Source organism: Amborella trichopoda, chromosome 10 (assembly GCF_054954075.1).
Source record: "Amborella trichopoda isolate Santa Cruz 75 chromosome 10, AtrichopodaSantaCruz75HAP2 v2.0, whole genome shotgun sequence".
Taxonomy (NCBI): Eukaryota; Viridiplantae; Streptophyta; class Magnoliopsida; order Amborellales; family Amborellaceae; genus Amborella; species Amborella trichopoda.
In genome coordinates, this window is record NC_142345.1 from 23,902,168 (window position 1) to 23,924,348 (window position 22,181).

General features: G+C 35.6%; 1 protein-coding gene across 3 annotated transcripts in view; it reads left to right on the top strand.

The window, feature by feature from the left end:
* The first annotated feature begins 472 nt into the window (after positions 1–472).
* EMB1789 (CCCH-type zinc finger family protein) overlaps positions 473–22,181 on the top strand; it is a 38,251-nt gene continuing 16,542 nt past the window's right edge. Inside the window, exons 1-4 of one of the 3 annotated variants that reach the window (XM_020673549.2) lie at positions 473–716; positions 932–1,804; positions 16,673–16,741; positions 20,391–20,519. In XM_020673549.2, coding sequence (XP_020529208.2) covers positions 513–716; positions 932–1,804; positions 16,673–16,741; positions 20,391–20,519 — 1,275 coding nt within the window. In that variant the 5' untranslated portion in view covers positions 473–512. Of the gene's footprint in view, positions 1,805–12,933; positions 13,302–16,672; positions 16,742–20,390; positions 20,520–22,181 lie in introns of those variants that run through there. The other 2 variants (XM_020673543.2, XM_088850185.1) reach the window with 2 other exon arrangements.

Sequence of the window (22,181 nt, forward strand, 5' to 3'; positions counted from 1 at the left end):
TTTAAATAGTTGTATTTCTATTTCAAGTATTGTCCTTATTGGAGAGATTAGAGGAACTGCACAAGAAGATGCTCTAGCTTTGATAAGGACCCGGTTTTTATGCGACCAAGCCTGGATAGGTAGAAATTGGGCCTATTTAATAAATCTATTTTCGAGATAGATTTTTGGACTTATTTTTTTTAAGACATGTAATCACTAACATGGAGATCATGAATATGACAAAATAAGTAAATTTTAAAAAGAAGAAATGATATTTCTGATAAAAAAACATTTGGAGCATTAATTTATATTGTTTTTAGATGGAACATCTGCCTGCATCTATTTTCAAGATGGATGCTTTACACTTTTTGGACCGTATATGTAGCCATGCGGGTCCAGCCCGCATGAAACCATTTATGTTAGTCCATGTTGGAATTTTCAACTAGGTTTGTTTTCTGTTTCTTAATTTTCAAAAACTTCCGAGTGTGGGAAAGTCCGAAACGCGCGAAGCGCTTCTGTCATGGCTGCCATGAATGAAGATGAGAAATTACGCTCCCTCCTCGCCTCTCCACGCAGCTGGCTTCGCCATCTCAATAGCTCAACTCTCCAATCTCTCTCTAAGATTTTCTCTCTCTTCCCCAACTCTCCTCTCTCTACACCTCCCGCTAAGAAAACCTCCTCCCCTTCTGCGAACCCTAGTTCCTCTCATCTTCTCATTCCTGGAACTGAGAACCACGGTAAGGCTTCTGATTCTCTCACCATTAGTTCTGATCATTTGAAGAGTACTTCTTCGGAGCAATTTCATGAACCTGAAAATTCTTTGAATCTTGAGAGAGGATTGGGATCTACTGATGATCTCGATGACACAGTTTTTGGATCAAATGGCGATTTTTGTGCCATTGATTTGCTGGAAGGGGTGGGACAATGCCCTAATGGGAGTTCGATTTTGCAGAATAATGTAGTTGGTTTGTCTGGAGGAGGCCTGGAGCATTGCCCCAATGGGAATTTGATTAGGCAGAGTGATGATGAACTGGTTCAAGATACACAGCTTCTGATTTCTTCTGGTTCTTGTGCGAGGCCTATTATTACAGATTGTTCTAAATTAGAAACTTTTGAGAAAAGAAATGGGCCTGTTGCATCAACTTTAGTTGAGGAGCTTGAAGATGGAGAGGTTCCTGTTTCCCCTATTGGTTCTCATCCTGAGCAAAATGGTCATGTTACCCTGCAATTATATGCATCGGGTTCTAGGACTCTTTTAGAGAGAGATGGACTTTCTAAACTTTTAGATGATCTCAAAGATTTCCATGATCCATCTCTCTCTAAAGAACTGAAGACTGACGCAGTTCAGGGACATGATCTCATTTCTAATGAAAGAAATGAGATAGTTGCAGTAGATTCACCTTGCAAAGCTGAATGCAATAATAGTTCAAAAACTTTGGAGGATTGTGGATCTTCCAAATGCTTGGAGGTCATTGAGGACATGGAACTGGAAGAAGGACAGATATCTGGAGAATGGATGCTTAACAATGCTTTAGACCTTGCTTGTATTGAATCCGAGCAGTTAAAGAAAGATAAAGAAATAGTGGTTTCCACTTCTATGGGTTATACGTATGGGGTATATTTACTGCCATCTTTTAGTGATAACGAGAATATTAATGGAGGAAATTCAAGCAGCAAGGGAAATTGTCAAAAATCTAAGAAGAAGAGTTCTAATAAAAAGGGTAGTGGTAAAGGAACTTTTGATGATAAAGTGATGAATCCAGGTTTGTTCAGCAATGCATCCAAGGAAATTGTCACTCAATATGGGGCGGCATCAAGAAGTAAGGTATGAGAATCTACTGCTGTGTAAAATCTTGATATGAGCAGCTTTTGTGATTTTCATTAAACCTATTTCCTTTTAGACTGAATTTGACAATCGTAATGAGACTATATATGTTACTCCATGTTGCTAGCTGACAGTTCATTTTAGTCCTGAAGACCCCGAAAGAAGAGGTAGGTAGTTTCATAGGCAACACTTTGTGATCCATGGGCCATTGCTGGATCCACTGAGGCACTTACACCCACATTATGAAAAGTAATAGTTATTATATAACATATCAAGTTTCCCTAACTTTGTAAGTTGATAGCTTGTAATGGGAGTGAAATGTCTTCCCCTTTTCACATGTTTAGGTTTGAGAAGCATTGGCATTCCACATGCAACAGATTTAGAATGGGGTGCAAAGAAGTTGGTGTGAGAGGCTTTTGTTTAGAAGCAAAATACTCAATATTGTTTTCCTTTGACTTTTCAAAGGGAGAAGCGGATAACAAAGGTGCTTTGCATCATATATAACCTCATCACTTTTTTTTTTTGTTCTTTTTTCTTTTTGCAATCGTCTTCTCTCTTTGTCTAGATTTTTTTCAAAGAGAACCAAATAAAAAAAAAAAACAAAACTCAGGCACGTATTTGCCCTTATCCATCAAATCTCCTTTACTCCCTTTCAAAAGAGAGAAGATAAGCTTATGTAGTTTTAGCAAATCAAATACATGGTATAGCTTTTGACTATATTTTTGTATCTTTTGGCAAGATATATCTCTTTGTTGTATTTTATTCACCCAATACTACTAATATGAAAGATACATCTTACTTCTCTTGCAAATAAAATTCAGCAAGATATATCATTTGGCTGTACTTTTATTTGCTTGGTATATTGTTGATCTTTATCTCTTATATATGTGACCATATTGGCTTAAAATAGAATTTACCAAATGGATGTAAAGACAACATTCTTGAATGGTGAACTAAAGGAAACCATCTACATGAAGCAACCTGACAGCTTCATAATTAAAGACCAAGAAAATAAAGTACATAAAATTAAATAAGTGTTTATCTGATTTAAAACAATCTTCAAGACAATGGTACTTAACATTTCATGATGCCATCCTACAACTGGGGATATGAAGTAAATAGATTGGACCATTGTGTGTATGTTTTGAAAAGTGAGTTAATTCACAATACTCTCATTATATGTGGATGATATCCTATTAGCTGGAAATAACTTGGAAATGATTGATAAGACCAAGTCATGGCTTTCTTTTTGGTTTGAGATGAAAGATATGGGAGAAGCATCATATGTCCTACGCATAAAAATAACTAGAGATAGAAAATCTAGAATGTTATGCTTGAGCCAAGAGAGATATCTTGACTCTGTTCTTAAAAGATTTAAAATGAAAAATTGTAAATCATTGTCTACTCCTATTGAAAAGGGAGTGAAGTTGTCTAGGAAGGATTGTCAAGTAGAAGGACAAGAAAAACCTAATGTTCACTATGCACAAGCTGTTGGTAGCTTAGTGTATGTAGTACGATGTCTAAGGCCAGATTTGAGCTATGTTAAAGGTTTTGTAAGTAGATATCAAAGTAATCTGGGCATAGCCTATTAGAAAGCAATCAAAAGAATTTTAAGGTACATTAAGGGAACAAAACATCTAAAATTGTGTTTTCAAGCAAATAAGCTTGAAGTTATAGGATATTCAGATGCAGATTTTGTTGGGGATAAAGATGATAGTAAGTGCATCTTAGGGCATGTTTTCCTCTTTGGAGGTGCAGTTGTTTCTTGGTCTAACAAGAAACAAGGGTGTATTGTTAGGTACACGCAGAAAATAGAGTACATTGCATGTACTTTCGCTGTTTGGATAAAGTACTTCATAGATGAGTTGAAGCTGCAAATAATCGATGGACCGATCCAAATATTTTGTGATAATTAAACTACAATTAAATTAATTCAAAGTGGAACAAATAGTTCCAAAGGAAGACATATAGATGTTCAATATCTTTACATTCGGATGTAGTTGAGAAAAATGAAGTAACTATTAGTTACATGCCCTCATCAGATATGATCGCTGACCCATTGACAAAGGGTCTAAACATTGAACGACTTTCTAAATACACTAGCTTAATGAGACTTAAAAATGTTTAAGTGAGTTGGTTTTCGTTAGTGATAAATCCGCATTAGCGTGAAAATCTTCATGATGGACATTTGCTATGAGAGGCATATCTGCGAAAGCGTGAGAAAAACCTCATGAAAAGATATTGTCTTAAAGGTCATATTTTAAAGTGGGAGTGTGCCTATAACTTATTATTGTGCTTGACCATCGTGGCCAAGTGGGAGATGTTGGCACGTGTGACCATGAGGCCTCATGTGGCCTTGCGTGTAATTGTGGGTTTCACTATTGTTATGGGAGGAATCCCATGTTTTATTTAAGCTTATCCATTCATAAAATTGTTTTAAAGTAATATATAAATAATCAATTATTTTTTAAAACCTTTTTTCCAGCGTTCATATGAATGAGTATCCCTGAAATCAGGGAAGTAGTTTTCTCAGAGACCAGTTGGAGAAAAAGGAACGTTGGTTCATCTTCCTATGAATTTGGGAAGATAGGGAGAGGAGAGAAGGCACAACAAAATTATAGAGTCTCTTGTAAACAGGAAGGCTTATCTTCCCTCTCATAAAAAGGGATTCTTAATTAAATCCAGGTTTTGTGATCACCAGTCTCACGACACACCTCTCTTTTATCTCGGGTTTTTGGTGCTCATCCATACTTCATCGATTTTACTAACATTGGTATCAGAGCGATCCAGGTTTTATCTTACTTATATTTTGGAAATTGTTTTTTATATTATGCTCCCCTTATTTGCCATCCCTCTCACGCACTGTCTATTTACGATTTATGCCTTGGTGAATTTTTTTTATCTTCATGATTAATGCACGATTTTTCCCCCCCTCCCATTTGAAGCTTCTATATGCAGTAAGTAAACTCATCGTTTGAACCGCTGTACTTCAATGTTTCAATTACACAACAAGCAAAATATTCAATATTGTTTTCCTTTGACTTTTCAAAGGGAGAAGACTTCTATAAGGGAGAAGTAGATAACAAAGGCGCTTTGCATCATATAGAACCTTGTCATTTTTTTTCCTTTTTTTCTTGATAGCTCTGTGGGAACGATCCGTTTACCATGTTAGGAATGGAGCTCGGGATCTAGCCGTTGTGAACATATCTCCTAACACGCTAGCTGTTTTACCCAGGCTTCCTTCCTATCAGGGTAAGGGGATCTTTCCCACTGAGTTTTTGGAAAAAAAAAAAAAAAAGCGACTAGGTTCTATATGATGCAAAGCACCTTTATTATTTGCTTCTCCCTTTGTAAAGTCTTTTCCCTTTGAAAGTTAAAGGAAAACAATATTGAATATTTTGCTTGTTGTGTAGTTGAAGCATTAAAGGACATGAATTCAAACGATGAGCTTACATACTGCATATAGAAGCTTCACATGGGAGGGGAAAAAAAATCGTGCATTAGTCATGAAGATAAAAAAAATTCACCAGGGCATGAATCGCAAATAGGCAGTGCGTGAGAGAGATGGCAAATAAGAGGAGCACCAGCATAAAAAACAATTTCCAAAATATGAGTAAGATAGAACTTGGATCGCTCTGATACCAATGTTAGTAAAATCGATGAAGCGCGAATGAGCACCAAAAACTTGAGATAAGAGAGGGGTGTGTCATGAGGCTGGTGATTGCAAGGCCCGAATTTAATTAGAAATCCATTTTTATGTGAGAGAAGACGAGCCTTAATGTTAATGGGAGTCTCTGTAATTTTCTTGTGTCCTCTCCTCTCCCTGTCTTCCCATATTTATAAAAAGATGGGCCAACGTTCCTTTTTCTCCAACAGGTCTCTGCGAAAACTACTTCCCTGATTTCAGGGATACTCATCCATATGAACGATGGAAAAAAGGCTTTAAAAAATAATTAATTATTTATATATTACTTTAAAACAATTTTATGAATGGATAAGCTTAAATAAAACATGGGATTCCTCCATAAAAATAGTGAAGCCCACAATTATACACAAGGCCACGTGAGGCCTCATGGTTATACGTGCCAACATCTCCCACTTGGCCATAATGGTCAAACACAATAATAAGTTATAGGCACACTCCCACTTTAAAATATGACCTTTAAGACAATATCTTTTCATGAGGTTTTTCTCACGCTTTAGCGGATATGCCTCTCATAGCAAATGTCCATCATGGTGATTTTTACGCTAATGCGGATTTGTCACTCACGAAAACTAACTAACTTAAACATTTTTAATTCCCATTAAGCTAGTGTGCTTAAAAAGTAGTTCAACGCTTAAACCCTTTGTCAATGGGTCAGCGATCATATCTGATGAGGGCAAGTAACTAACAGTTACTTCATTTTTCTCAACTGCATCTTGAATGTAGTGATATTGGACATCTATATGTCTTCCTTTGGAACTATTTACTCCACTTTGAATTAATTTAATTGCAGCTTGATTATCACAAAACATTTGGATCGGTCCGTCGATTATTTGCAGCTTCAAGTCATCTATGAAGCGCTTTATTCAGACGGTGAAAGTACATGCAATGCTACATGCAATGTACTTTGCTTGCTGTGTGTACTCAGCAACATACCTTTGTTTCTTGTTAGACTAAGAAACAACTGCACCTTTAAAGAGGAAAACGTGCTCTGAGGTGGACTTACTTTCGTCCTTATCCCCAACAAAATTTTCATCTGAATATGTTATAATTTCAAGCTTATCTGCTTGAAAACATAATTTTAGATACTTTGTTCTCGTAATATACCTTAGAATTCTTTTAACTGTTTTTCAATTGGCTATGCCTGGATTACTTTAATATCTATTCAACATAGCTCAAATGTGGTATTGTACATCGTACTGCATACACTAAGCTACCAATAACTTGTGCATAGGGAACATTAGGCTTTTCTCGTCCTTCTATTGGACAATCCTTCTTAGACAACTTCACTCCCTTTTCAACAGGAGTAGACAATGATTTACAATTTTCGATTTTAAATATTTTAAGAGCAGAGTCAAGGTATCTCTCTCGGCTCAAGTATAATTCTAGATTTTTTATCTCTAGTTATTTTTATGCGTAGGACATACGACTTCTCCCATGTCTTTCATCTCAAACCGAGAAGAAAGCCATGACTTGGCCTTATCAATCATTTCCAAGTTATTTCCAGCTAATAGGATATCATCCATATATAATGAGAGGATTGTGAATATACTCCCACTCTTCAAGACATACACACAATGGTCCAATCTATTTACTTCATATTTCCATCTGTAGGATGGCATTAAGAAATGTTACCTTTGTCTTGAAGATTGTTTGAAACCATATAACCACTTATTTAATTTTATATATTTTATTTTCTTGATCTTTAATTACGAAGCCGTCAGATTGCTTCATGTAGATGGTTTCCTTTAGTTCGCCATTAAAGAATGCTGTCTTTACATCCATTTGGTAAAGTTCTAGGTCACGATATGCAACGATTATCAAAATTAGTTTGATGGATATAAACGTTGCAATAGGGAAATAAGTGTCGACATAATCGACTCCCTTTCTTTGGGTAAAACCTTTTGCCACTAACCTAACTTTAAATTTATCAATTGATCCATCAGATTTTAGCTTCTTTATAAGTACCCATTTCGAACCTATATGTTTCTTATCTGATGGTAAATCACATAGATCCCAAATTTTATTTTTCTCAATAGAATCTAATTCTTCTCACATGTCGTTAAGCCATTCTTGTAACTTCATGGCATCATTGAAGTTAAAGGGATCATGGATTTCATCTAGGTCAATAAGGTTGTCTATCTCCTTACTCATGTAGATATAGAAATCATCAAGGTATGATGGAGGAGCTCCAGACCTCGTTTGACCACTTAACATTGGGTGTGTGAGTACTTCCACTGTAGGTAGTATTTCTAAGTCACCTATGGTATTAATTGGATTATCATTATCCATCGCAGATAGATTTTCTTCATTAAAATCTTGTAGGAACTCGGCATCTGTGATTTCATCGAGTCCCGTATCTTTATGATAAAATTGATAACCCTTTGAATCTTCAGGGTATCCTATAAATTACAAACTAGAGTTTTGTTTTTTAACTTATTTCTGTGCTAATAAGGAATTAGAACATGTGCAGTTGACCCCCACTTCTTTAAGTTGGTTAGATTAGGGTTTCTTGGCAATAAGTATTGAAAGCTTTAGATGTATATTCCCCTCCCCTATCAGTTCTAAGAACTTTTGTGTTTCTACCTAATTAGTTTTCTACTTCCTTTTCATATATTTTAAAGATTTCTAAGGCTTCTGATTTATGGTGGATTAGATAAACATATCCAAACCTAGAAAAATCATCAATAAAAGTGATGAAGTGTGACATCCCTCTATGAGTTTTAATACTGAGAGGGCTATAAATATATGAGTGGACCACATTCAATAACTCATTTGCTTTTTCTCCTTTATTGAATAATTTCCTGTCATTTTTCCTGACAAGTAGTGCTGAGAAATTCTACATCATTTGGGTTTGGAATAAGACCTTTCCTTATTAACTGATTTATGTTGTCTTTTCCTATTTGGCTAAGCCTAAGATGCCAAGTGTATGCATCAACAACTATTGCATAATCAAAACCAGAATAAGTAAAATTTTTATTATCATCTTTTTCATTTACTTGAAGAAGGAACAAGTTATGGTCATCTACCAAGTGTCCTTAGGCATAAATTTGTTCACGCTTTTCGATTGATACGTTCAATGATCAGAAGCGGACTTCAAAGCCCTTTCTAATGAGCAAGGAGACATACAATATTTCGCCTCATACAAGGGGCAAAATATACATCAGTTTATACAATGTTGATTGGCCCTACATACAACCTACAAGTTCCTACACCTAATACATCAGAATAGGTGTTGTGCCCCATATAAATGTGTTTTTCCCTAGCTTTTATTTCTTTGAAGTCCTCAAAAGGGCCTTTTGAGTTACCAATATACCGATTAACGCCTGAGTCTACCTACCATCCTTTGATGTTGTGGTCTGTAAGTAGGCACTCAGAGACCACACAAACAATTTCACGCCTCTTGCTTCCATTTCCGTTATGCTTTGGATTTTGCGGGTTTTTATTTTGTGGGCATCGGTTTTTGAAGTGATCTGACTGACTGCATAAGAAGCATTTTGATGGTCCTTGTTTAATTTCTTAGTTGTGGGGCCTAGTGGTTCCTCTGTTTTTCAACCTATTGTTCCTCTTATTAAATCTTCATTGACATTTTTGGTTGTTAAGCTTAGGTTGGCTAGATGTGCGAGGTCCTTGAGCAAGTATAAGCTCACTCTTTTTATCTTCTTTCACGTGTTCTTGCTCTAATGCTAGTTGCATAGGTAGGTCCCCTAATGATAGAGATCTGACATTCAACTTAAACGCTATTGTTACCGTCCTCCATAAAAGTGGAAGGCTATTTAAGATTGTGGAAACTTGCATGCGCTCAGGAACTTCATTCCTAGCAATGGCTAAGTCTTTAGCCGTAATATGCATTTTGTTTACATGCTCCACTACATTATCACCCTCGTTATTTTGAATGAGTTATATTGCTCTAATAGCAATTGGAGGTGAGTGTCAGAGGTTGAGTCATAGTTTATTTTTATTGCATCCAGCATTTTCTTAGATGTTTCATGATGTTTGAAAACTTTAATAATGTCATCTTGCATAAAGTTAACATTGATGTTTTAGCTATGAGGTCATCTTGTAAGAGTTTTTCTAACTTTCTTTTCTTTTTCAGTTGGTTTATCACCAACTATTGGTGGATTTTCCTTTGGTGCATATGTAATTTTATATTGGATGAGGAATATTCCATCTTCCTCTTCCACATGCCAAAATTGGTTCCATTTGATTTTTCAATTCTTGAAAGTTCAGCTGTTACTATTATTCTGCTGGCCATTTTCTAAGTTATGTTTTAACAATTGAACTTCTTTCTAAGTTCTAAATAAATAAGATTGTTAAAAGAAGCTAAATAAAATACCAAAATTATTTAATATGTGGTCAATGCTTGTACAAAGAAAGCTACAATTAATTTCATAACCAATATCAGTTATCAAGTGATGCCTTAAAAAATTTGATGAAATAGGCATGCTCCCAATCAATAAGCATGGACTACAATTATCAAAGATAATATAAATGGGTGGGGGAGGGTCCTATAGGATCATTACTCTTTCTCTCTCTCTCGCTATATATATTATTTGGTTCTCTCTGAAAAAATCTAGACAGAGAGAGAAGACTGTTGCGGAAAGAACAAAAAGGAAAAAAAAAGAAGTGACGAGGTTCTATATGATGCAAAGCACCTTGTTATCTGCTTCTCCCTTTGAAAAGTCAAAGGAAAACAATATTGAATATTTTTCTTGTTATGTAGTTGATGCTTTGAAGTACAGGGGTTCAAATGATGAGTTTACATATTGCATATAGAAGTTTCACATGGGAGGGAAAAACAAATCGTGCATTAATCGCGAAGATAAAAAAATATCACAAGGGAATGAATCGCAAATAGGTAATGCGTGAGAGAGATGGAAAATAAGAGGAGCTCCGGCATAAAAAACAATTTCCAGAATATGAGTAAGATAGAACTTGGATCTCTCTGATACTAATGTTAGTAAAATCGATGAAGCGTGGATGAGAACCAAAAACCCGAGATTAGAGAGGGGTGTGCCGTGAGGCTGGTGATTATAGAGCTCGGATTTAATTAGGAATCCTTTTTTATGAGAGAAAAGATGAGCCTCAAGGTTTCAAAAAACGCTAGGTAGGCGCCCAAAACCTAGAGTGCCCCGTAGTTTAAAAAAAATGAGAAACTCCTTGCATCCCTGGACGCCCGTCTAGCTCGCCTGAGCCCTTGCCCAGGTATATCTGCCCGTGTAGGGCCGCCTGGGTCTAGGCGAGCAGTTTTTTGTTTCAGGCCACCTAGGCGCCAGGCCGACCGTTTTTTAAAACATTGGTTTTAGACTATGTAAAGATTTCTTAAGTTTATATATGTGGTCTCCTTGACCTTAATTACATATCCTTCTAGTTGTTTTATGTATATGTCTTCTTTTAATGCTCCATTCAAGAAGGTTGTTTTAACATCTATTTACAAAAATTCTAAATTATAATATGCAACTAATATTAGGATGATCGTAATAGATGTAAACTTGGCTACTGGAGAATAAGTCTTTACATAATCTATGCCCTTCTTCTAGGTAAACCCCTTAGCTACCAATCTAGCTATGTATTTTTCTATAGATCCTTTTGCATTAAGCTCTTCGTTTAGGACCCATTTGCAACCAATGGCTTTTCTATCTTTAAGGAGGTCAACCAACTCCTAAACTTGATTTCTTTTAATAGAATCAATTTCATCTTCCATGGCTTCAATCCACTCAGCTGAGTCATGTGAGATGGTAGCTCCACTATAGCTTTGAGATTCATCTATTCTATTCTAACTCATTGGAGAAAAATTGTCTTTATTCATAAATACATAAAATTCTTCTGAAAGTAGTAGGTGGGGCTCTAGTTCTTGTAGGGCTATTTGGTATACTAGGTTCAAGTGAATCATTCTCACCACTTGTAGAGGGAGATTGAGTAACAGGGTCTTCGAAACCCTTATCTTTATCAATTTCGTGTAAGTCAATAGGCTTATTTAAAGTGCATTCATTATCAATATTTTCTAAAAACTGATCATCACGGCTCTCTTCTAAGGATCTAGTATCATAGTTATAAAGTCTGTAGCCCTTAGAATTTTCTGAATAACCTGTAAAGGGGCATTTGATAATTTTACTTTGTAACTTATCTCTATTTTGTGGTTCATCAAAAAATTTTATCTCTATTTTGTGGTGGCACGAGCCCATGTGTCCAAGAATACCAACTTTTTAAAATACTAAAGGCTAGTTTCCGATCAGTCCCTAATTCATCAGGGGTTAAGTCTATTTAGTTGGAACATGATTAATATTATACATTGCAGTGTTTAGAGCCTCACCCCAAAAATGAGGTGATAAATCTGAATGGCTCATTATATACTAACCATGTCCATTAGAGTCCTTTTTTTCTTTCAGCTACACCATTTTATTGTGGTGTATATGAGATGGTGGTTTGGTGATTTATGCCATGCTCCTTAGAAAACGCGGTAAATAAATCGGAACAATATTCACCCCCCTGTTTGTTCTAAGAATTTTAATGTCTTCGTAGTTGGTTTTTTACCTCGGCTTTATACTCTTTAAATGTTTCTAAAGAATATAATTTTCTACTAATTAGGCATACATATCCATGACGAGAATAAGTATATAGGAATGTTATGAGATATTCCATACCTCTATGTGTTTTTACGTTTAATGAGCCTCATATATCAGACTGAACAATATTAAGTAGTTCACTAGATCTTTTTCCTTTAGGAAAAGGTTTTCGTAGTTAATTTACCAGAAATACATGGGCTCGCATGTTTTGAATACAATTTCTCTTAAGTTGGGGGGTAGGCATCTTTTAACCATTTTGTTCATTTTATAATTCTTTATATATCCTAATCTTAAATGCCATATAGATGAATCATCCATGCACACATGAGCATCAAAGGAAACATTAATATAACCAAAATGAGATGAATTTGTATTAATATCCAATCAGTACAAGTTAACTTTAGTTTCATACACCAATGCTCGAGAATGTATACCAATGGTGACCCGACCAGACTTGAACCATATTTAATACCCTTTGTTGTCTAACATTGGAACAAAAATTAAATAGTGCCTCATTTTTAGCACATACAAAGTATCAGTAAGTAGGAGATTCGTTCCTCCAGTTAGGCACAACTTATAAGTATTGACACCAAGTGCATCGCAATAGGTGTCATCTTTCATATAAATCTACTGGTTTATTAGAATAATTATATTTAGGAAAATTAAACTTGATGTGCCAAGTCTTCATGCAATAAAAACATGTCCATCAGCCTTCTTCTTTTGATTTTTAAAATTTCTTCCCTTTCCCTTATACTTATTATTATTATTGTTCTCATTATTGTTAGGTTTCTTAGGGTTTTGAGAAGAGGAACTTTGAGCAAAGTGGATTTCATTTGACTTCTTCCTCATTCTTTTCTCAGCTTCAAGCTTAGGTGCATGGGAAGATCTAGCATGGTAGTGTCATGTGCAAAATGGTTTAAGGCAATCACAACAGGCTCCCAAATTGGAGGGAGGCTATCGAGGACAATGGACACTTGCATGCGGTCAGGGACTAGATTCCTGGCTACAGCAAGGTCCTTAGCAAGCACTGTTATTTTGTTGACATGCTCGGGCACTGAGTCTATTTCCTTCAATCTGCAAGAATTACACTTTTGTAATAGTTGGACGTGAGTCTTAGAAGTAGCCCCGTAGTTTTCAGATAGGGCATCCATCATACTTTGAGTTGTGGTGTGGTCCTCAAAGACCCTAATTAAGTCATCCTTTATAAAACTCGACATTATGGCTCTAACTACTTTATCATCTTCTAACCATTTTTCTAATTGTCTTCTAGCTTGACCATTGGCATTAGGCTCTAAAACTGGTGGGTTTGAATCTAGAACATAATCTACCCTGGTGTGAAGCAAGTACTTAGAGAAAAATGAGGCAACAAACTAGTTTACACCAGCTCTTGTTCTTTAATATCCTAGAGAGAGAGGAAGCGAGTGAACATAAGACTAATATTCCATACTAGAGGGTCTACTGTTATTGTTTACAACAACAACTATTTGCTATTCCCAACAAAATATTGAACACAATCAAGAAAATTAGTTCACAAAATCAAGATCATGAATTTTGCCCACTTAAATAGATCAAAGCATAAGGAAATTATGCAAGCAAAGAAGATTACGATGCAAACAGAATATCCGTAAAAGAAATATCCCTACATTATAAACCAAGCATTGCAAAAAAGAAACTAAAAATAAAAATAAAATAAAAAAGTGCAATGGGGTGCTAACAGAGAGAAGATTAACAGGGAATTGAAGGCACATGAACATTTGACCAAGGAAAAGTCTACTTGTATAGCTTTGAGAGCCCCCAACTTCCTTTCAATGATAATTACAAAGGGAATAATTGTGAATAATCTAATATCAATAGCGGAAGCACAACATAAGTTATTATAAGAAACTGACTCTTTCGTAAATTAAATAATAAAACTCTTTCTTGGATAAATTCTGTGAACTTTCTTTCTTCAAATACAAGTATCTATGATGTATGAACAAATTCCTCATAAAAAACAAACCAAGTACGATATCAGTGCAAACCAGCAGAGCACATATTACAAAACAAGCTACAACCATGTCACTCTGCACTCATGTTCTCTATTAGTATTAGGTTCTAAATGGCATAGTTGAACCCCAAAAATTAAGCATGCAAAATCATGCGATGCACGAGCAAAATGCTTGGCATGCTTTGGAGGAGATACCAGAGATTATGGTTTTTAACGAAATTTACAGCCAGATGCAAAGCATAATATGTATTTAAAAGAACCAAACTTGCTTCAAAAATAATAATAATTATAATAATAAAGAGGGTCGAGAACCCTATTTGTGCGACTGTCTGCTGTGTAGGCTGTGATCTATAGAGAGTACTCCCAAAATTGCAGTGAAATTCGCGAGGATGCTATATATGACAAGGAGAGGAAATTCAACGATGGTACCATTATCCTACTATGGAGATAAAAATGAATAAATAAAGAATATGACTCACGGCTCAGGTGACTGCAACTCACAGCTCAGGCGAATGTAGAGAGCATAAATTTGAGAACGGAAAATTACAGCAGCACACTTGATAACAACCTTTACTCTGATACCAGTGTTGAGAAAAAGAGGAGATGATGGACTCACCTAAAATCCTAGGTGTTGATGGGCAGTGTTGTTCGACTGTATATTGCAGACAGCCCAAGGGTTTTCCAAAACGATTGAGAATAGCTTTTGTTTCTCTATGTTTTCCTATGGCCATGGAACCCTAATTTATAGAGGCATAGGAGGAGGCCGTTCTCCAACCTCTGGCTTTCTTTCCTGGAATATCTGAGAAGTGACCCACAATATTTGGGAGATAGGAGAGTTATTTACTATCTATTGGAAAAGAGACTTTCTCGCTAGAAAAGCTTTAATGATAAATAATGATTAATACAATATTTTTCAAACAATATTAATCAAGGAGAAAAAAATGGCATGTGTGAGGCCCCTATGGCTATACACACATACTAACCATTCAGGGGTTGGAGTTTGTTATTTCCTTTGGGGTTTCCCCCTGAAGTTCTCATATGCAGCATGTTTCAAAATATGCGTTGGAGCCACACTTTGTGTTTTTAGAATGAGTGCTCTTAATTCATTTGCAACACCACATCATATATGACTTGCTAAATGACTCGGTTTTTAGCTGCTCTTATGCTGCCCTTTATTTCTTTTGTTTTTGAATTACAGAGAATTGGAGAATTCAAACTAATTTGAGATTGTTAGAATGACAAAGAAGAGATGAAAGAACCATGAGGAAAGAGGCAAGATTTAGGGAACCCTATCAAGATGAGATAAAGATACATTGATTAAAATCCATTGTATTAGGCTCACTTGCGAACGTTATATACATTACTATTTGAAGAAAATGCCCTTGGGCAATATGGGAATGACTTGTGAGAATATAGAAAATAAATTTACAATGAGTAGCATCTACCAATAAAAGAATTCACATTATGTAAGATCACAATTGTACCCCTTGTAACATTCCTCAAAGTGGTGATGTGAAGTCTAAAAACATCAGCTTGTTTGCTAAAAAATTGTGGCATGATCAGATCATGTCCTTCGGAAAGATGTGAGCCAGTTGGAACTGGGAAGTGACAAAGGCATGAATTTGTCAAGGCTAAATTTTCTCTTGAACAAAATGGCAATCAATTTTTATATGTTGATGAGATCATGAAATACTGCATTATATTCGATCTGTATAGCATTTGTTTATAACCATGTGAAGGTGTTAACTTGGAGATGGGAAAACCCAACTCGCAGAACAGAGAAAATCCATGAATTACTAATGTACTTGTCATGGGATCTATTTGCTTGTTATCTTAACTGATGTAACATGGAATCCTTTTTTGTTATTACGTTCATGGAAGACATCAACTTCAACATTTCATGGTACATGTTATTTGTTTGAACCCTTAACTTTGATAAGTTAATAACATTGTGGAAATAGTCAGATCCTGAAAGTCATGACTGAAGTTTCTACTAGAGAATATGATAGTGTAACTAATAGTCACAATGACAATGTAAACATAAACTCTTGCAAACTGTATACAGGAGTTTTTTCACTAGGTGTACTTTGCAAATTTAAATGTTAGTGCATTGCTTTCCACTTTTATTATAACCCCAAAAAAATGTTGGAAGCAGTAATAAATATGGAATCCTCTAGAAAACTGCTATGTAATACTTTGCAATTTACCACACTGCATTCTCAGGGGAAATGAACAGTGTTTCATACTTGTTAAATATCTAATGAGACTCTTCGCTATACCATTTATCTTTGTATTGGTGACTCGAGTCTTCCTACTCTCTAAACTCTCACATGATCACTGCTTGATCATCTGACTATTGTCAGCTGATTCTACCGGTTATAAATCACATGGGTTAAAATATAGATTGTAAAATTATTAAGCATGGAACATTCTCCACTGATTGTGATTGTTCCATATTATTCTTATTTCTCTAAGTGACTGAAAGAATTCAAACCAATTTGACTTGCAAGGGTTGCTGAAGCATTACATAGCAGTTTATTTATTTATTTTCTTGTAATCAGCTAAATATCTGCTTGAGTTAACTTGCCATCATTATCCTTATTCTACTGCAGGATGCTAAAGAAAGTAGAAAGAGGGGAAAGCATGGCCCTTTAACCGAAGAAAGAAAAGCAAAGAAAAAGGTGTCTTTTTTTTTTATCTTTTTTGAGATTTAGAAGTATGGTTTACTTGGTGAGTAGTTGTATTTAGCAGTTAGTCATTCTGTATGATCCATCTAGTTAGTCATTCTATATTATTCTTCAAATTGAAGATGCACTCATATTAAGCACACAATTGTCTATGTCTCGACACACGTGTATGTTTGTAGGTTTATATTTAAGTATGTTTGTAATAAGTATTATGTGTTTAATTTTCTTTTTCTTTTTTGATAATTGACCATGTGTTGTGTATCCTTATAGATAGAAATTTTACTTTATTATCGCTCCAAAAACCTTGATTATAAAAATCCCTCCCAAAAGCTTGATTTTATTCTCATGCCCCATTAATTTATTTTCCTAAATTGCCCCTACTATACACCTTGAACGTTTGAAGTATAACCTTACAGTCCAACATTGGACCTCAAGATCCAAGAAGCTTTTCTCATATACATATTTTGGACATTGAAGTTGTTCCAAAGCTCATATTTTGGATCTTGAAGGTCCGAAGTCTATGAGAAAGCCTTTTGGATCTTGAGATCCGAAGTAGGACTTGTTAGGTTACACTTCAGACTTTGGAGGTCCGAAGTTGAGGATTGGCATGGTTTTGGACCTTCAAGGTCCAAGTTATGTTAACGTGAAAATCCTCTAGGATCTTGAAATATATGGATGGTCTGTCAAGAAAATGTGTTAATTCAACCATTCAAATCCAAAAAAAATTTGCGTGTTCTTGGATGGAGAGTTACATGTTATTCTTGGGCTCAAGGGGTATAATTGTATGAGGTTCATTGAAAAGGGGACTCTATTGAATATGAATCGACTTGTTGGAAGGGAAACCAAGTCACCCTAAGAGATAAAACATCATCTTATATTTGGGCTCACTCATGAGAATTACCCAAAAGTTTTGGATTTCGAGATATGAGAGGCTTTTCTAATTAACATGGACCTTGAAGGTCCAAAGTTATTCCAATCCTCAACTTCGGACATTCAAGGTCCAAAATTAGTCCTCCTTTGGTTCTCAAGATCCGAGAGGATTTCTCATGAACTTCTGACATTCAAGGTCCGGATTATGAGGTTTTGAACAACTTTGGACCTTCATGGTCTGAAATATGTATATGCGAAAAACATCTCAGATCTTGAGGTCTGAAGGTCTGAAGTTGGACCATTTGATTAAACTTCAGACCTTTAAGGTGAAGGTTCGAAGTAGGGGCAATTTGGGGGAAAAAAGCCAAAATATGAGCATAAAATCAAACATTTTGGGGGGATTTTTATAATAACGGGTTTTTGGGGGATATTAGCATAAATATCTCTTATTTATATTGAGCACCATGGTATGCTTAAAAAAAGACAAATATCAACTGGTGGTTATGCTTAACTACAATACAATATGTACTTTAAATTTGTACAAGTAACAATTTATTGAATTGGAAGAATACGAAGATGAAAGAAATGATGAGAATGATTGAGACAGAAATGGGGTTTGAATAAAGGAACAAAGATGAGGATCGTGAGACTTAAGGATCCTGAATCTGTAATTAGTTCAGACCAAGCCCCTTTCTTGTTGTGACTCTCAACCACTTCATTGGCTACTTGATAAGTTGCCTAAAGGTGCACATAATAGGCTCAATAAGGGAGAGAAATCTCCCTTATTTCATAGTAAAGATGTTTTCAAGTGTGTCAACCCATGGAATCCTCCTTTGAGGTGTGTGCTTTCAGGAACTTTCTTTGTGCTTTCTATTATGCATTTGACATTATGAGCTCAATTTAATTAAAGGCTTGCTATTGTATTTTTCTATGAAATTTGTGCTCTGTCATCAATTTGGTTCATGAGGCTTATTCGCCTCTTCCAAACCCTTAAGACTCACTATCCATACATTTCGAATTGTGGTCCACCCTGTCTTTTGTTCCTTATTTGTTATATTGCTTGAGTCCAGCTACACCTATCAGAATTGTTGCTTCTGGTTTATTTAAGAAAGACATGGACAAATATGTGTCCATGATGGTGTCTCATTTGGATGCTTACATATTTGCATATAGAATTATAAGGTTTGTCTGCAATTATACGTGTATTACTCTAACCCGTTATATATTGAGTAAATACGAATAATGTTATAAGCTGATACAGATGTGCAATGCATGCTCCATGCATGTCCAAAATTCTCACTTGCAGGTCAAAATCATCAACATATGTCTGGAATATGTACTTGCATGTCCATAATTTGGACATTTGTGTTGACTGCCAACAACCTGGGCCTTGCATGTCTAACACGAAAAAGGGGAAAAACTTATAGAAACTATCAACCTTTGTGTCAGATGGCATATCTACTTGGATGTTTAACGTAAGCTTTGTTTTTCATTGTGGATTGCATATGTTGAGAGGCCAAATGTCTTGTGTCTTTACATTGTGTTATAGTTTGACCATTTCTTTTGGAAGGTCAGCATCGGATTCAAAAGTTGGACTTGGAAGTGGTGTTGCAATTGTCAACACAGTAACCAATCAAATGCATGCCTGATTCCCAGTTTGGTTGTATTCGAATTTTGAAGCATGGTTAATCAGAATTTGGCACACTGATTTTTACCCTGGAAGTCACAAAAAACTAATATGATATCAGAGCTAGTGCTAAGAACCTAGTATTTTAGAAGTCCTTGAAAGATATCCTAATATAGAAATGTGAAATAAACTTATCATGTGGCATGTCGATTAAGTATTTCAATAGTGGACTTTTATAGGATAATAAATTTGTTGATCATCATTTAGAAGTTAGAAGAACCAGAATTTGAAGGAATTTGGATAATATATCATCATAATGGATATTGTCAATAATCGTTAAACTGGATCAGCTTCAGCATTAGGAAATATTTTTGCTATGAAAGAAGTTTGCATCAGTGGATCTTTAGATCAGAATGAAAAGGACCTGTGAGGGTTGTGAAATTATTGTGTTGCATGCTGTTTTGTCTCCTTCCTAACAGTTCCAAAAGACTAAAAGTCAAAGAGTTCCAAACTTGATTGGAATCAAGATTTTTCTGGTTCCCAAAAGTTGGAAGAACAATCAAGAGGTAATCTGATGACCCCTAACATATTAGAAAGAAACAAGAAAAAGACAACCATAATAAAATGGAACCAGGAGGACAACATTTATGGTCTTTGACATCATTTTCAGAATATGCCTTTGAATAAAGAAATAATTGAGTTGGGGCTGAAGATTGAACCTGGAAAATTATGATTTCCCCCGGTTTTGCATGCATTATAGCTATAGCATTGCTCCATCTATGTTATCTACTTTTCTCCAACAGAATTTTGAAGATAATAAGCAGGGCTGTAATTGTCAGTGTGACTGCAATGGCCTAGAAAGCTTATCCTTCTTACCAAGCAAAATTTTCATTGTTACATTTTTCCATTTCTTCTGCAGAGAAGTCTGTCATGGATTTCTTCTGCAGAGAAGTCTGTCATGCATAACTTGTGCCATCATCTTCCCATTACAAGATAATTTGGTTTTTCCCTTAGCATATCTGTATTTACTTATTTATCTTTTGGTGGATGCCATCCTTCCAAATATCAGTAACTTCTCTGTTCCTGGAGTGTTCAATTGTTTTTTTTATTGAAGTGTTAAAAATGTCTTTGTTTTTCTATATCCAGTTGGCAAAGAAACGGCAACGAGCGAAAAAGAACAAAGAGCTTGGGATCAAAAGGCTGAAATTGATGCCAGTAACAAAAGCTAAACCAGTGGTTTTATGCCAGTTCTATATGAAAGGACGGTGCAACCTGGTAAGTCTCTCTTTATAATATAGTATTCAGTTCAGTGAAATATTACTTTCAATACCTTGGAGAACTAGTTTTTATGGTCCTGTTAATATCATATAATGCTTCTAACTTGTATAGATGGTTCCGTATGAAGATGTTGTCTCGCCTATCTCATAAATCGTTCTGGCTTGATCAAATTTTACAAAGCATTATTGGCATGAAATGTGGAGGCTTGTCTAGCAGGAGTCCTTTTATTCTGAATGCATTACTCTCACTTTAAACGGTCTTGTTACAAATAACCAGAGGGTTTACTCATGGGAAGCCAATGCTTTAGTCTGTGTCTTGTGCTCAAGTGACTAATAATGCAGAGCCTCTTGTATTTATGATGATAGCTATATATTGTACATTATGCATTGCCATCATGGAAATCCACATAAGAAATTCCCATATTGTTCTTTTTTAGTCACATATTGTATCAAATGCATTAGTAGATTCATCTCGTCTCTTAGTCTATAATATTGAATATTCATTGTTACCCAAGTTGTCTTATGCTTCATTTTCTGATGGATATAGCTCTTTTCATGGATGCCTATTTAACATAACCATTCTAGAAAGTTTTCTACCTTTTGTTTGTGTGTTTGCATAGACATGCTTGTGTATACCCATGTATGGATGACTTCTTGTTATTTAGAAATGCATTTCATAAGTATGTCTACTTGTATTTATGTATTGATGAATACAAAGTTTATTTATATAGCTTTTACTCGAAAATCAAGAAGAAACTCAGAGTTTTGGCATCTCAAATGGCATGCATAATGTGCTAGAACAGCTGACTGATGCACTTGCATGTTTTCCTATGTGCACATGGACACTGCGTGTTGATCAGGAATACAAGGTTGTAAAGGGTTTTTCTATGAGTAGCATCCTCACTTCCTCAAGGTTATATTTATAGGTTATATTTAGAATGTTTTAACGCCCTAATTAACATATATTTAGTTAAAACGCTCTTTCTTAAGAGGGGTAAATATGTAACTTGGCCCACAAGATTAAAAAATAAACAAATTGGAGGGAGGGATTGGATATTCCCCCCATGGATGCTTTCATATCCCCTCAAGAACCTAATCCCTTGCCCCACCTCACTCTCTCACGTCCAACCTACTGTGCTTTCTCCCTCCCCTTCAGACTACCTGCCCGCCCCCTCCCTTCTTTCCTCTTCCTTCCCTTGTTTTCTATCTAACATGAGGCAGTTGCTTTTTCTAACCAGGATTGAGAATGGGTGTCCTGAGGGAAGATGGAGAACAAGGGAGAATATGTAGTTACATCAGAATGAGAGAGACAATGAACCCCTAACTTGATTTTTTAGTTTTGAAACTACCCATTAAATAATTTCTCCTTTCAAAATAGATGTTTTAATTGAAGACATGTTATTATATAGAAATTGACTACACATAACCTTAAGTGAGCATGGGGATGTTACCCGTAGAAAATCTTGTGCATGCATGTTTGCGTTGATTATTTGACAATTAACAAAACTGTGTTGCGTCATCTCTATTTTCTGTCCACAAAGGTGGAGACAGGTATAGTAAGGTACACGAGCCTCAAATTTCAGGTCATTGTAAATTTAAGAGTAGTTTGAGTAATTGAATTGAGAATCAAGGCTTACATAGGGCATCAGCGCCAAAAACA